At 33.0% G+C, this 15,396-nt stretch overlaps 4 protein-coding genes across 4 annotated transcripts; all 4 read right to left on the reverse strand.

Moving 5' to 3' along the window:
- Positions 1–2,728: 2,728 nt before the first annotated feature.
- Positions 2,729–3,705, reverse strand: LOC106402138. Its single transcript, XM_013842850.3, has 2 exons — positions 3,223–3,705; positions 2,729–3,106 (listed from the first exon to the last, which is right to left on the reverse strand). The coding sequence occupies exons 1-2, from the start codon at positions 3,306–3,308 to the stop codon at positions 2,851–2,853; spliced, it is 342 nt and encodes a 113-aa protein (XP_013698304.2). The 5' UTR covers positions 3,309–3,705; the 3' UTR covers positions 2,729–2,850.
- A 320-nt stretch (positions 3,706–4,025) lies between these two features.
- Positions 4,026–7,120, reverse strand: LOC106372552 (ammonium transporter 1 member 4). The gene has a single exon (XM_013812793.3). The coding sequence runs from the start codon at positions 6,907–6,909 to the stop codon at positions 5,404–5,406; it is 1,506 nt and encodes a 501-aa protein (XP_013668247.2). The 5' UTR covers positions 6,910–7,120; the 3' UTR covers positions 4,026–5,403.
- Positions 7,121–7,254: 134 nt separating this feature from the next.
- Positions 7,255–9,091, reverse strand: LOC106355970. The gene is made up of 3 exons (XM_013795825.3): positions 8,613–9,091; positions 8,377–8,463; positions 7,255–8,290 (listed from the first exon to the last, which is right to left on the reverse strand). Exons 1-3 carry the CDS (start codon positions 8,856–8,858, stop codon positions 7,604–7,606), a joined length of 1,020 nt encoding a protein of 339 aa, XP_013651279.2. The 5' UTR covers positions 8,859–9,091; the 3' UTR covers positions 7,255–7,603.
- Positions 9,092–9,334: 243 nt separating this feature from the next.
- LOC106401881 (tyrosine decarboxylase 2) lies at positions 9,335–13,757 on the reverse strand. Its single transcript, XM_013842528.3, has 13 exons — positions 13,521–13,757; positions 13,064–13,385; positions 12,754–12,826; positions 12,373–12,603; positions 11,920–12,083; positions 11,694–11,834; positions 11,468–11,527; positions 11,112–11,276; positions 10,925–10,981; positions 10,594–10,658; positions 10,323–10,446; positions 9,798–9,935; positions 9,335–9,696 (listed from the first exon to the last, which is right to left on the reverse strand). Coding segments are annotated over exons 1-13 (1,671 nt in total). The 5' UTR covers positions 13,523–13,757; the 3' UTR covers positions 9,335–9,567.
- Between the last annotated feature and the right edge of the window lie 1,639 nt (positions 13,758–15,396).

Here is a 15,396-nt window from a genome sequence, read left to right on the forward strand (position 1 = left end):
CTGTCCTTGATTTGGCTTACGTGCCACTATCTGACACTTCACAAAGAAGCGTCTGCAAAATTTGAATTGTTCTAAAATGATTATTACACAATAAGGAAGGATATTATGAATAGTCTAAGAAATATCCAAAATAACTTGAAGAATCTGCAAAATTCAAGTTATTTTGGAAAGTTTAGTACATAATCAGAAAATCTACCATTCAAACACACAAAAACAAAAAGATGGATTTTTGGTTAATTGATTGTATGTTTTGCATTACTATCTTGAGAGATAAATAAATATCTGGAAAAATATGTAAAAAATTAGGAAAATATTAGCAAAAATTAATTTATAAACACAAAATGATAACGAAAAAAATAAAAAGAGGTAGAAGAATATGCATAATATCTCTTGGAGAAGTTAATATGATAATTACATATACAATTCCACAAACATTTATTATTATTAAATATTCATCAATTATTTTTATATCAAATTTATAGAAACTTTACGACTGATTTTCAAACTATCTGAAATAAAAAAATTATATTTTATAATATTTCTAATTATTATCAAAATTTATGACATTGTATATATAACATATACTACAATATTTATATCTGTCAATTCGCGAACAACCACCTAGTATATCATTAATTGGATGAATCATGTCCACCTAATATACATTAATTGGATGAATAATGTCATTAACTCACGTTAACAGCTCAGTTCCTAACTATGACTTGTGCAAAATTATGCCTTGAAACACTAACGCGATTAATGGGCTATCTTTCAGAAGTGTTGAGTTATTGATTTGGGGGTGTAAGAAAAATATTACAGTACATCTACCAAACCTGTTTTACGCTGATTAAACAATAAACACTAATCAAAAGTTAAGGAAATACATAAAGGCGAAATATATTTTCTTTCTTTTCCGTTAACCAAAGTTAAAAGTATGTGTTTTTTTTCCTCTTACTTTAAACATAAGAAGAAAAAGAATTGGTTACCATGTGTTCATCTTATCTTTTCCATTTCGCTTTATTCTAGTCACTTTTAAGTTCCGTATTCTTCTTACTATTATATAGGATTCCATCAGTCAAAAGCGTTGGAAAATGAGACCGAGGTTCTTAAACATAAGACCACGATTAAACGAAGTTCTTAGGATAGGATTTTTAGTTTCGGCTAATAACAGTTTTTTAGTTTTTAACTAAAAAAAATTAAGAACGTTTTTTAAATAAGAGATATAAGAGCCGATTCTTAGTCGAAAAGTGTGTTAAAAAAACAAATGTCAAATCATGAATTAAAAACCTCAAATTAAGAATCTGAATTAATCATGCTCTAACGTTTGTTTGATAGATGGATAGGTACTTTTCTTCCGAGTCTGTTACTATAAGATCAATTAGATTTTGACCCGCACGTCCGTGCGGGTGTATTTTTCTAAAAAATATGATGCTATTTAATTTTTATGTCACTATTTAGGGTTGGGCAAAAAACTCGAATTCGAAGAATCGAACCGATCCCAATCCGAATAAGTAGTACTAAATCTGAACCGGAATTGATTAAATATCTGAATTATTCAAAATTTTGGTATTTGAAGAACTCAAACCTAATCTGATCCGAACCGAAGTATTTTGGGTATCCAAAATAGATTTATATACTTATATGTATTAATTATTTTTAGATTTAATATATATAAAAACATCCATAATATATATATGATAGTTTTAAGTTCGCATAAATGCTTGAAAATATATACAAATAATCAAACGTAAATATCTTAAATAGTTAAAAAATACTCAAAACTCCAAAAATACTTAAATAATTATTAATTCTCTATCCAAATATTTAAACCAAACCTATTTAAATTGGTTATCCAAATCCGAGTCAAATCCTCAAAGATTTGAACTGAACACGAAATCCCTAATCACTATTATATATATCTTATATGTGTCACATATGTTACAAAATATGTGTTATCATATAATTAATTGTATTTTATACGTACCATCAAATAAGTTTTCTTATAACTAATAATAATTTATACGTACAATCATATAAATAATCACATATATTATATTTTAAAATTTAATGTGAAATATAAAAACCATAATTTAAGTTGGTGTTTGAAATTAGGCTTTGTATTGTATTTTTCTTATATATATTGAAAACATTTTTATAATAGTTATTGGAAAATATGTTAGTAATAATCAAGTTTTGAATATATGTATATTTTTGAATGAATTTTTGATTTAAATAAATTATTATTTTGATTTGAATATATATATATATATATAATTTAGATCCACTACTTTTTAATATAATATAATGGACTTCCAATTTTTTAGTAGTATAAATCTATTATTTTTTTTCCTAACTTACTACTATCTATGTTTCCAAACAGTACTGTTTTTTTTAACTATTATGTATATTGTCAAACAATTTTAATATGTACTTCAACTTTAATAACATAGATAGATGCATTCAATGTAAGAAATGGAAAGTTGACTGGTCAGCGGATCTAAGACATGAAAATCATTATAGTATATTTTAAGGATTAAAGTGACAAATAAAGAAGATCACATCTTGCTGACCAAGAGAATCCAACGCTTACGGTTTAAGGATTTTCCCAGACGTTTGAATTAACTTAAAAATATTTCGTGCTTGTGAAAACCTTCAAAGCTGAAATTTTATTATGTAGCATTATGTCAGGATTATTCGAACTTAACTACGAAGTTTTCTCAAACCTGAATTGTGAAATACTTGTTTAATTATGTGATTGTTAATGCACACAAGTCTAAATTTTCTTACTATATAAACACCCAAACAAAAAGAACACAAAATACAACAATAGTAACGAATCAAAGTGAAGAACTAATTGTGGCGGAATATGTAATGTTTGTCAACGGAGAGAGATACATCCCAAGTACAAGAAAGTCCCTTGGGAAAAGTGACGATATCACCTGCTCCAAACTCTACATACCAATCTACTTGTGCATCCAATGATGACGATGATGCTGCTGTTGATGATGATGATGATTTAGGGTAAACCTTAACTTTACCCTTCACAATGTAACATATCTCTTCTGCTTCATATTTCAAATGGTACTTCCCTGGTGAACATCCCCACCTTCGTTCCCCAACCAAAAAAAGATAAAATTTAGTTTTGTATCTTGCAATAATAGATCTCACACCATCCAGTAAAACGAATTAAGAACATAAACAAGGATAATCTAATGATCTTACTTGGGCCATGACTTGAACATCAGTTCGTCAAGACGATCTTGAGATGGGTTTTTCTCGACGATGATTCTTGGATTCTGATCTGTCATTTACTATTACCTCCTTATCTCTATTAAAATATTTGTGTTTTCAGTAAAGTTAAGAAATGGAGAGGAGAAACATGATAATCACAAGAGAAAATAAGTGTGAGAGTGTGTAGTTGTTAAAGCTTTCTTTGTGACGTATTTATTCAGTCAAGATGTGGGGTGGAGTAAGAAAGAGGAAATATCTTTTTTGAGTATTGACCGGAAAACAAAAACAAAAAGAATCTAAACAAGATTAATTTACCTCAATATGAATGAATGATAACAACGATTAATGTGATTAAGACTTAACTTTCTTTTTTCTTTTTTGTCAAAGATTAAGCTTAACTATAACACTCTTTTTTGTCAAAGATTAAGACTTAACTATAACATACTCTTTTTCGTCAAAGATTAAGGCTTAACTATAACGCTCTCTTTTGTAAACAAAGAGCATCTAACCATGTAGTAGGTAATAGGTATGGGGTATTTGACATATTTTTAGTGACATGCATGTGTATTTTGGTTCCACTGGTCAAAAGGTTTGAATGAGTATCCAGTTTGACCATCACGTGGCGAAGCTTCACTGGTTTTTGGGGTACAGTTTCTGACTAGATAAGAGAATCAATGGTTCTCGAAGATACCGACATAAATACTAATTCATTTTGTAGCACTTTTGAACTTTGTCTCCTACTTTACATTTCTTTGCAAACAACTCTCCTTGTAATCCTTATTTGACCAAAAAAAAAAAAAAAAAAAGTAATCCTTATCTACAAAATAACACCTACGTTTTACATCCTTTTAAAACAATTATACACATAAATGGAAATTTTAAAAAATTTATAGGGAAACATTGTCAGTTCTCAGTCTTTGTTATTGTTAATTATGTTTTGAAAATTGTAAAATATTTGATAGTGAAAACCATTTTCTGCATAATATATTTTTCGCTCTTTCCATATTGTATTCTATTGTATTAATATATTGGCCACATGTTTGCATATATCTTTCGAATTCACATGTGAGTGGTAGTTTTTAACTTTGCTTTTTTATTTGTCGTCTTTTTTGCATGGGATCTATTGTACTGGTGTCTTATTCGCACGTGGCTCGTAACTTTCTCCTAATATGATTTTTAGCTGCTCTATTCAGTATGTTACTATGTTTCAAATTATTTACTTAAATGTGTTTTTGAATTGCTTAAAAATCTTAAAGATTAGTGTTTACGACAGTAATTTCAAATTATATAAAATTTTATCATGTGAAAACTAACTTTAACAACTAGTCTCTGATGGCCTCGATGTTTTCTTTAAAGCACAACATATCTAAATCTAATTTTGTAAATATATACTATAATTATTAGGATCATTCTCGTAAATAGATTATTTCCAAGTTTTGGTCACAAAAATAGACTACGAGAAGGAAAATGATCAAAATATTTCATTTAATAGGTAAAATGACCATAATACTCTAGATATGTAAAAAAATAAATTTTTTTTTATAGTTTTAGATTATATGTTTTCAAATTTGAACTTTTTTATAAAAAATTCATTTTTTCGTTTTTTTTTTCAAATTATCTTTTTGTAATTCGAAAATACTTTTTAAAACTATTTTTAAAATTTTTATTTTCATATTTTTAATAATTATTTTTAATTTTATAAAATTTGAAATCTCAATCTCAAATCTCCATCCTTTAACTCTAAACCTAAAGTTTGGAGTAGTTAACTCTAGGAATATAAATGTTTATTTATCTCTTTAATGAAACATTTTGGTCATTTTGATTTTTATAATCTATATTTGACATAAATTTTTGTAGTGGTATCTTAAGGTATTTTCCTAGTTATTATTATTTTGATCATTATCTTCGGCGATTTGATTCAGGTTCATCATTTTCAACGATTAAATATGTAACTTTTTATTTTTAAATTAGCACACACCGTTTTAGATATTTGAGGATTTACCCTAATTCAGTGTTGGTGGCTGGTGATGGACTCATGGTTAATACAAATCAAAATATAAATAAATAAACAGCCAAACTAAAACAATTTACTCCAATGCAAAAGGAGCAAATATATACAATCAGAGACCAAAGAGTAGCTATATTAAAATGAAGTAACTAAAGAACACCTAATTACACATTCTCATTTTCACGACCCATCTCCCTAACCATAATCCCATTCCTGATCTCTTCTTCAGTGTACATATAAGCCAACCCACCATGACTCGTCGGATCCATCCCGGCGACCTCATCCTCCGACGGTATCCTCAACAGCTCCAGCTTATGCAACACGAAAAACAGAGTCCCCATCGTTACACTAACCCACCCCGTAATCACCACAATCTGCACTACGTGCGCCGCAAGCAACCTCCAACCTCCTCCCATCAATAGCCCGTAAGGCCTGTTCGGATCACCTCCAAAGACCTCCGAAACATACGTTTTATCCGCAAACAAACCGGTGAATATAATCCCCCACGCGCCGCAACCACCGTGAAGCTGAGCCGCTTCCAACGGATCGTCGTATCTCAACTTATCAGCTAACTTATTGAATCCCATTAGCACCCATGCAGCTACAAACCCGCAGATAACCGCCGCCCACGGTTCAACAACCGAGCAGCCACCGGTTATCGCGGCAAACCCGCCTAGCAAACCGTTACATACATCTGTCACGTTCCAATAACCATCTATTAATCTCTTCCCGAATAAAGTCGTCAACGCCGCCGTGCATCCAGCTAAAGTAGTTGTAACAGCTGTTCTCCCGACCGCGCTCCACTGTCCGTAAAACGAACTTCCCGGAGACGTCCCGTAAGATTTGTTAATGATCGCAAACGAACCGGGGTTAAACCCGTACCAACCGAACCAGAGTAAAAACGTACCAAGCACAACCAACGTCGCGCTATGACCACGCAACGTAACCGGTTTACCTCTATTCTCAAACCGGCCGATTCTCGGTCCTTCGATTAACGCTCCCCACAAACCGGCTATCCCTCCAACCATATGAACGACGCCGGATCCAGCGAAATCAATCACCCCTGATTGAAACAGAAGGTTATCAGCTCTAGCGGGAGACGCCCAACCGTCGCTAGACCAGAACCAATGAGATACAATCGGGTAAACCAACCCGGTTAAGAAAGACGAATAAATCAAATAAGCAACGAACTGCGTCCTCTCGGCGATGGACCCGCTGGTGATCCCCGCGGCGGCGATGGCGAACGTCCACTGATAAAGAAAGTAAGGATAATCAAACGACGCCTTCGGGAAGCCGCTCATGGCGAAGAAGTGTTTTCCGATGAAGCCGTTGGACGGAGAGCCGAAGGCGAAGGCGAAGCCGAAGAGGTAGTAGAAGAGGCCTCCGGCGGCGGCGTCGATGACGTTCGTGAGCATAATGTTCATCGTGTTCTTGGCTCTGACGGAGCCGGCGCAGAGCATGGCGAAGCCGAGCTGCATCGCGAAGACGAGGTACGCGGAGAAGAGGAGGTAAGTGTTGTCTATCGCGTAAGACGCGTCGGTGAATTTGCCGGAGATCGTTTCGAATCTCCCGCAGATGAATTCTGCCGCGGCGGCTGCGGCGGTGGCGTTGGCGCCGCCTGATAGTAAGGGGATGAGATCAGAGGCGGAGCAAGAGAGAGTCGACGACATTGGTGGAGTTTAGAAATGAAGAAGAATGAGAGAGAGGTTAGTCTTTTTATAGAAGGGGAAGGCTGAGAGATTCTCGAGATTCTGTTTGAATCTTTGAGGGAATTGAATCTTTCTTTATTTAACAGAAAATAATTGTAAACTGAAAGAATATTTTTAAATTCAAGATTCTGGTAACTGATTTTCCACTATTAATGTTTATTTGACTTTTCTTCACTATAATTATGGAAGGCCGTACCTTTTTCAAAGTAAATTGTTTTTTAAAGTTCCCAAAAATGGAGTACTTTGTAATCTGTGGATTGTAAATTTATTTTTGTGCAAAGATCTTGACCATATATATTTTTTGAAATTTACTTCTTTATTGGGTGATTTACTGATTTACCATAAATAAAGGACGGAATATATTTTATTTTTGTTACTTACTAAACTTGAACGGTACCGTGTTAAACAATCAAAAGATAATGCACTTAGATTGATATTGAAATAAGTCCAAAAATATAAAAATAAAAGACTGATAACGAAATGTTTTCGTAAACTTAACGTCCTAACAAGAAATTAAGCTCTTGGCTAATACTACCTATATACATACTAATTCTAAATTTAATAAATTATGAAAATCAAGACAATCCTAATGTTCAAATCATCCAAAGAAGGTTTCGAAACCGAATTGGATTGACCAGGCAAGGGACAAACAGGATCAATACTGTCCAATGTCCATGAGCCAGTCTTCAATCTCCGACAGCGCTTTGTTGACACTTCTACTTTGTTGTTGTTGTTGCTGCTGATTCGCCGGAGGATTAGGAGTTCCACACGGAACTGCATTTGGCCAGCTACATTTTCTAGCGTAACCATTGGTGTTAGATGATGTTAGCGTTGAGACATAACCACCAAAAGTCTGCTGTGAATTGCCTTGTAAAGCCGTGGGAGGAGTAACATAACGGTTATACGGCAAGCCTTGAGCAACTTCCACAGGAGTAGCGCCTACACTTGGCTTTTGAGTCCATGGTTGCGATTTGGAAGAGAATGCTTGGGGGATTGGGTTACCATTATTAAACCAACCATATTGGTTTTGGTATAACTGAGGAGCACGAGGTTGTAGATTTTGCGGAAAGGTCCTTGGTTGCTCGGGTCTGTAACCAGGACTTATGTACGTGTTTGGGCGAGACGCAACCATAGTGGATGGTCCAAACTGGTTTACAGAGGAATACCAAGTGTTTTGTTGCATAGATTGAGGCCGAAGTAAATTTCCAGTTCCAGTCCTGACGCATTCACGTTGATTTTTCCATATCTGATCTTTATCATTGGCATGGCAGTGATCATAGGCGGGGATACCTATGCACCAGTGAGGACATGGAGCACGTATGTCACAAACATAACAATGACACTGTTTAAGAAAAAGCATAACCATTAATTAGCAATATAAGCATAAATTAATATAATAAGCAAGATGCAAATAAAGACATTTCTCACCATGTCACAGTACTTGTCGTGTGATGTGGACTTGAAAGGGTACTTAGCGCAGGCATGTCGTGGATGTGGGAAGTCTCTACATGCTACCTATAAAATAAAAACAACTTCCTTATAATCCTACGAACAAGTTGCAACTTCCTTAAAAACAACTTAGAAACTATACACTTTAAAGTAACTTCACTTATAATCTTACGAACAAGTTGCAAGTAATGATGAAAGTTTTGATATGATTTTACCTCGCCATTCTGCCCTAGTACAAGGATATCATCATCTGTTACACAAGTGTTAGATATAGTCTCCTTCGTCTTGTAAGGATCACCATCCAAGACTACACAATCGTCATCCTCTTCCTCCGCCATTACATCGGAGGAAACTGGTTTCCGTTGACCAGTATGGTTCGGTTTCTCGTCGTCAAACACATCAGTGTGGTCGACTATTTTATCATCCTCCTCGTCTGAACTAAGATAAATGATACCATTCATCCTAAGGTTTTTTTTTTTTTTTTCCAAAATAGACGGTATATCCAATGAAAATTCAAAGGAGAAGAGAGGTATCAGAAGGGTATTGCATGAGCCAACACTCAAATGAGAGATCTAGAGATATTCGTTTGTTCCTTTCACAACCGGAAAAGGAGAACCGTTAATGTCGCCAGGATGGCGCAGAAATTGAAGGAAAACAAAACGAATTAGGTTTTGGTATCGGAGAAGAAAGCAATTAGTAACAAGTTGTTAAATCATTTTATTAATTAGGGCAGGCCCAAATCCTAAACTAATTTCCTTAAATCAGAATTATTAAAATTTTATTTTGGATTTTAGAGAGAGATTACAGGCGAAAATCCGGAGCTTCTCACTTTTTAAAAATTGCGAAATTAGTTAATTTTGAGCGTTTTTTATAAGTGATAGCGGTACATCAAACTCAATCACTTATTATAAGTTTTATTACTTTCAGTTTTGGCAAATTAAGATACAAAGAGCCTTTTATTTCGTGAAATATTGTCAAGCATACAAACAATAGCAATCATTAGTAAAAAAATACCAATAGTAGGATGATTGGAGAATTGTTACTAAATCGGGTTGTGTGACGAATAGCGCAGTCGTTAATCCCTGTTTTGTTGTAGTAGTTGTATATGGAGAAGACTTTAATATAATTGTGCGAAAAGGAATTTGACAGATAGGTTTTTCAAAAATATTCTCATTTTTTTTTGTTGTGGATAAATTCGGTGGCATGCTTCTGTATAATCCGCCACGCTTCAGTCACATGCTTCTCCTCTGTCAACGGTGCACCAACGGCAAATCGTAAAATGAACTTTCCTGACAGAGCCTGTTGACAGAATTTAGATACGTTTCAGTTTTTAGTTATTAAACTAATCCTTTTTCCAAAACAAAATATGATATTTTATTTGTTATGTAGATATAACTCACCGTGTGAGAGATGAAGATCTTGCCAGTGGAGTTAACGGTCGCAAGCAATTCACGGTTTCGTTCGTTACACTTGTCTTCATCACCATCAACAGGGGCCAATCGAAAGCAAACGAGTGAAAAATACCGAGTAGTGACGACCTTCACATTTATATAAAAAACATTTTCAGAATGATCTTTATTTTAGAGTTTTCATACTTATTAAAAAACACGTAAAATTTTGATAGATGTATTATTGTCTGTATTTAACTATTTTTTATGATTTTTAACCAATCAAAATTCAGTAAACACAATTAATATTTTTGAAGTTTACAATTTGATATTATTATATACATTGAAAAGTTAAAATATTGATCTTTTAGAAATAAAATATTTTTTAAAACATGGATCATTTAGAAACGGATGGAGTATTAACCAATAATTTTTTTTGGTTGGTCCTAAGGAAAAAATATAATATTTATTACAAAATCAATTACATGTGACGTTTAAATAAGTTTTCTATGTCTTTGTTTCATATGTATTTATTACCTCGAAATGAGCATCTTGAGCTACATAATCTTCAAAATGCTTGGCGAGATTGACATGGTCTCTTATAAAGTTTCTCAAGTTCTCGGCACCATAGAGCCTTAAGACCATCCATAACTTTAGTGATCTGTGTACATCAAATTTGTAAGTACCACATACATTTATATAAGTTTGTTTTTTGGTAAAAACATTTATATAAGTTTATAGTAGGACGTCAAAAAAAAAAAAAAGTTTATAGTATAACTTATAAACCTCAATTGTAAGTACGACGAACCTGAATCTCCGAGAAAGAGAAATTTGCCAATCTTTATAATTTACGACCTCATCCCGCTTAGAAACCTGATATCCATTGAACCATATGTAGATTATATATTTACTCTCACACAACATATTTTCCATCCTAAACACATATGAAAATTTAAGTATCTTTGCTAACGGGCCATTTTAATCACAAAACGATATATATGCTGATATATCTTAGTAGTATTTTTTTGAATCCTTTCATATACATCTTGCTACTTGAATGACAACATAATTCGATCGTCATTTCAGAATAATGGTATTTACTAGTTCTTAGCACAATAAAGAACATGAGGGACTTTTACCTTGTATTCAAGATACTCAGGATTTGTTTTGAGAGCATCAATGAGAGAGTACCGATCCTTTATAGTAATTCCAAACAAACAAAAAAGTTGTTGGATATAAAGTGACTAAACAGTATAATAATCTGAAACTGATGAAAGTAACTAACTAGTAGTACTATACACTAAGAGAAAAGGGATAAGAACCAACCTTAACCCAAAGTGGTGAACAAGTTTGATTAGCAAATAACCATTTATGAGCATTGATGTTAAAGGAGTCTGCGTTTTCAACTCCGTCAATATGTTTTCGAAATTCTGGGCATATGCATGCATTCCCAGCATAAGCTGCATCCACGTGCATCCATATCCCGTAGCTCTACACAACATCAATATTTATTTAGCCAAATTAAATCATACATTAATTAAGTATATTTGCAGTAGCTGACGCAATGTGATAACTGATGTGGAGGAACTAGGTTAAGAACATGGTTTATGCACTCCATACCATATATAGATATATAAACTAGTCAATTACTGTTAGTACTATATATGTGTATATATATTTACCTTTGCAATTTTTCCTAATGGGACCAACGGATCAACTGCAGCTGAAGATGTTGTGCCAACCTGACAAGCCACATATATATATTTAGGCCAAATAAATTATAACAAAAATAGGCACATCATAAACTACAATCCATATTATTGGTTGACAACAAAAACATACATTTCTTTCATATAGTTATTAATTAATTAAATTAATTATTAATTTAAAACTAGTTTAAGTAATTACTGTAGCACAAATGAAGAAAGGGATAAATCCTTTAGCGAGATCACTAGAAATAGCTTCTTCAAGTGATTTTGGAGGCATTCCATAATTTGTGGAAGAATCTGTTTTGAGCAACCTAATGTTTTCTTCATGTATTCCACCGATCTATATAAAAGATCACCACATATATATGACTTGTATAATTATTTAATCAATTAATTTAGTGTTTTAAGAAAATATATATACGAACCAGACAAGCCTTTCGAAAACTAGAATGAGTTTGGTCGGATGCATATACAACAAGTTGAGAGAGTGAATTTTTGCCAGCTTTTTTCATGATCCTGTCTCTGGCAGCTAATACCACCACAAGCACTGCTTCACATCCTGTCCCTTGGATCACTCCTCCTCCACTCCCTTCATTTTTGTCAAATCATTCAATTAAATGCATAAAGGATACGGTCAAAAATATATGCTCTATTCTTTTATTATATCATTTAGTAGTTACAAATGTTGTTAATAATCAATAGGACCACAGTTTCATGTATGGTCATAGTTTCTTTACTCTAAGCGTATTAATAACTATAAATTTGTAATTAATTCTGCGGCCAGCTACATTTTAAAAGAACATTTATGCAAATCATATGGACTAATCATTTGAGACACTCCACCAATGTGGGTGCTCTAACGCTAAACAATCAAGAACCTGTAGAGAGAAAATGGTCGGGAAGTTGGAGCAATTTGGCAAGCCAATCGAGAACTATGACTTCGAGCTCAGTGGCGGCAGGAGAAGTGAGCCAGGTAAAACCGACGACGCTCAGGCCGGCGTTTAGCATCTCTCCCAAGAATCCGGCCACACTCGTGCTTGACGCATAGTATGCAAAGTAACTCGGGCTCTGCCAATGAGTTAGACCCGGAATTATCTTCTTTGAAACGTCTAAATTATGACAAAATTCAAATTATTAACAACGTGAATAAATAACATATAGATGTGCTAGTTTACAAAAAAAAACACACATAGATATGCAATGTTCGTACGTGAAAAAGTGCATGCTGCGTTAAACATAAACAAAACTGTATTACGTACCGTGTAGAAGTTCTTTCAACGGTTCAGGGTGGTCAGGTGCTGAATCAGGCAATATGTCCCGGAGATAACCAGGCTGCGTCAAATCACCCACAAGATATACTTTATATAGTAAAAAACCAGAAAATATTACTCTAAAGTACTTGTATTGGCTTTTGTATTTTTCTATATAGAGAGATGATTATAGAATTACATAAATGACCACATAGAAACAAATAACGAGAGGTTACATTTACATACATGTAGTAAAACAATACCTGATATATATTTATCGTTTTTATATATAAACAAAGAGGGAGAGAAGAGAACAAACCTGAACTTGAGAAAGAACAGGGAAATCCTGAGGGGAGTCTTCAAGGTTTTTGTAATAATCAGCAATAAAATCAACCATTATGTGGCCTTGCTCTCTCAGCATCTCACTATCCATCGGTTTCATTTTTTTCACCTTTTCTCCGTTAACTTTTCCGTTACAATTAACGTAGCAGTTGTCGTTGCCATGCCCATTACCAATACCATGGCCGTTGCCATGCCCATTACAGATGCCATGGCCGTTTACATACCCATTACCGATGCCATGGCCGTTGCCGATGCCGTTACTTTTGCCAATGCCGTTCTCTGTACTGTTGCCGTATTCCCTGTTACGGATATGTTATTTAAACAACTTTTAACTAAAATATCCCATATGTATTAAAATCTATAAGAAATATGATATACCACTTATAACATTTTCATTTTCTACAGAAAAGGTAAAGATTAGAGGAGTTGCTTACATCTCGGATTGTATTTGGCAACTGTTGTAAGACTGATTGTTGATTTTTTTTTTGTTTGAAAAAGGATGAGTGTGTATGTTATTATCGAGAATTTGTAAGATGCACGGTTCAGTGGTCTGCTTTGGGGGGTTAAATAGTAGGGAAATTGCACCCTACAGCCATAAAAAAAAATACAAACCCACAATCTAACCAAAAATACCTTCTCTCCTTATTTTTCTTCCTATTTTTTTCTAACTTCTTACTAAAAATCTAATTACTATTTTTTTTTTGTTATTTGGCAAATAAATCCTAAATAGTAGAGATAATTTGCTGTATAACCATAGCAGAGAAAAAATAAATAATATAGCCATACTTTGGAAAATGTGTCATTATGCCACATAAATAGACATCACAATCCTTTACGGTGAGTGGACATGTATATATCACACAATATAATCATATACTATTATATTTATAATCTCGATATAGAATAGATCATTTTAACCATATATGTTGTAATACATAATAATTTGATCTATTAGTATTATCTATTTATAGGGTTCAATGCAGTTTAAGTAGTAAACAATATGAAAGAACATATTTATTCATAGGAATGATGATTAGTGTATATTAAATTACATAAATAATATATTTGACTGATATTGTATATTATTTATTTATTCTATGTTTCTAAATAATTTGGAATACAACAAAATTGTGTCTTATTTGAAAACAAAATATGACTATACTACATATGTTTCTATGATAGTATAGATTTAAAGTCGTATTTATGGAATATTGTAAAAAAATTATAAAATATATGTTTGTTTTGAAAGTTTTAAAACATATTATGTGTAGAAAAAAATCTATGTTTTTGTTATGTTAAATTCAAAGTTTGATAATTGTTCTAACCAAAATTAAAATTCATTAAAAGTAGAAGGAGAAAACATATTTGTAAGAATAAAAAAAATGTATGTCAAAAGTAATATAACAATTATTATACAAATATCATAGCCTAAATTCTCTTATGGTTATATGCTTAATTTGATAATCTGTTATAGACATGAACCCAAATTTCCCTAAATAGTACTACTAAATAAGCCACCTTTTTTTATGGTCGGTTCATTATTCAGAAAATTTATAGCCAAAAAGTCAGTGATATGTAAATAATGAACTATTTTGTAAATATCACAATAGTATAATATGGTTGGAAGAGCTAGTCGTAAAACCGATGACCGCTAGAATAAATAATCACTTGTTTGTAGATGTTGGCCTCTAAAATTTTATCGGTGTAAGTATTGTGTTAGATAATAAAAATTATGAATTTCAGCGGGTATTATACTATATATATATATTTCAAAAGTGATATTTGTAAATGCGGTTGACAAAAAAAAAGATATTTGTAAATGCAATTAATTCAGCGACAAAAAAAGAAGTAAATGCAATTAATTCATCACTCTATTACTACTTAAGTAGCTTTCAGTACAACCCCTTCCTTCCAACCGCCAACAACTAATATGCCCCCGATGATCCATAAGATCGCCAAGAAAACCGTAGACATTGTCTTGATATCTAGAATCTGAATTTCATATTCTTGCTTAAGTCAGAGATCCCAAACATAAACCTGAATCTGTGAAAAGCCGGATGTTTTTACTTAATAACTTGAAATATACACAATAATAGATGATTGGAGTCACAAGAAAAAAAAAATCACCGGATCTGACATTATTAAAATATGTTAGCCGTTAAATGTCAATAAGGAGCAACAACGACACTATACCAAAAATGACGTGATCAAAAGCAATAAATATGTGATATCAGTCATTCCATCTTCCACGTAACCCTCCATGTCTCAAGTGAGCTACTCCTTGCCGAACAGCACTGACTTGATCCAATG

This window comes from Brassica napus, chromosome A1 (genome assembly GCF_020379485.1).
Source record: "Brassica napus cultivar Da-Ae chromosome A1, Da-Ae, whole genome shotgun sequence".
NCBI lineage: Eukaryota > Viridiplantae > Streptophyta > Magnoliopsida > Brassicales > Brassicaceae > Brassica > Brassica napus.

Coding starts and splice junctions, on each gene's coding strand:
- LOC106401881 (XM_013842528.3), bottom strand. Junction 12,827..13,063: donor CTGTTCTTTCTCAAGTTCAG/GTTTGTTCTCTT, acceptor GATTTGACGCAG/CCTGGTTATCTCCGGGACAT. Junction 12,084..12,372: donor CGACCATTTTCTCTCTACAG/GTTCTTGATTGT, acceptor ACAAAAATGAAG/GGAGTGGAGGAGGAGTGATC.
- LOC106372552 (XM_013812793.3), bottom strand. CDS start 6,909: ATGTCGTCGACTCTCTCTTGCTCCGCCTCTGATCTCATCCCCTTACTA.
- LOC106355970 (XM_013795825.3), bottom strand. CDS start 8,858: ATGAATGGTATCATTTATCTTAGTTCAGACGAGGAGGATGATAAAATA. Junction 8,464..8,612: donor TACTAGGGCAGAATGGCGAG/GTAAAATCATAT, acceptor TTTATTTTATAG/GTAGCATGTAGAGACTTCCC. Junction 8,291..8,376: donor ACGACAAGTACTGTGACATG/GTGAGAAATGTC, acceptor TTTCTTAAACAG/TGTCATTGTTATGTTTGTGA.
- LOC106402138 (XM_013842850.3), bottom strand. CDS start 3,308: ATGACAGATCAGAATCCAAGAATCATCGTCGAGAAAAACCCATCTCAA. Junction 3,107..3,222: donor ATGTTCAAGTCATGGCCCAA/GTAAGATCATTA, acceptor TGGGGAACGAAG/GTGGGGATGTTCACCAGGGA.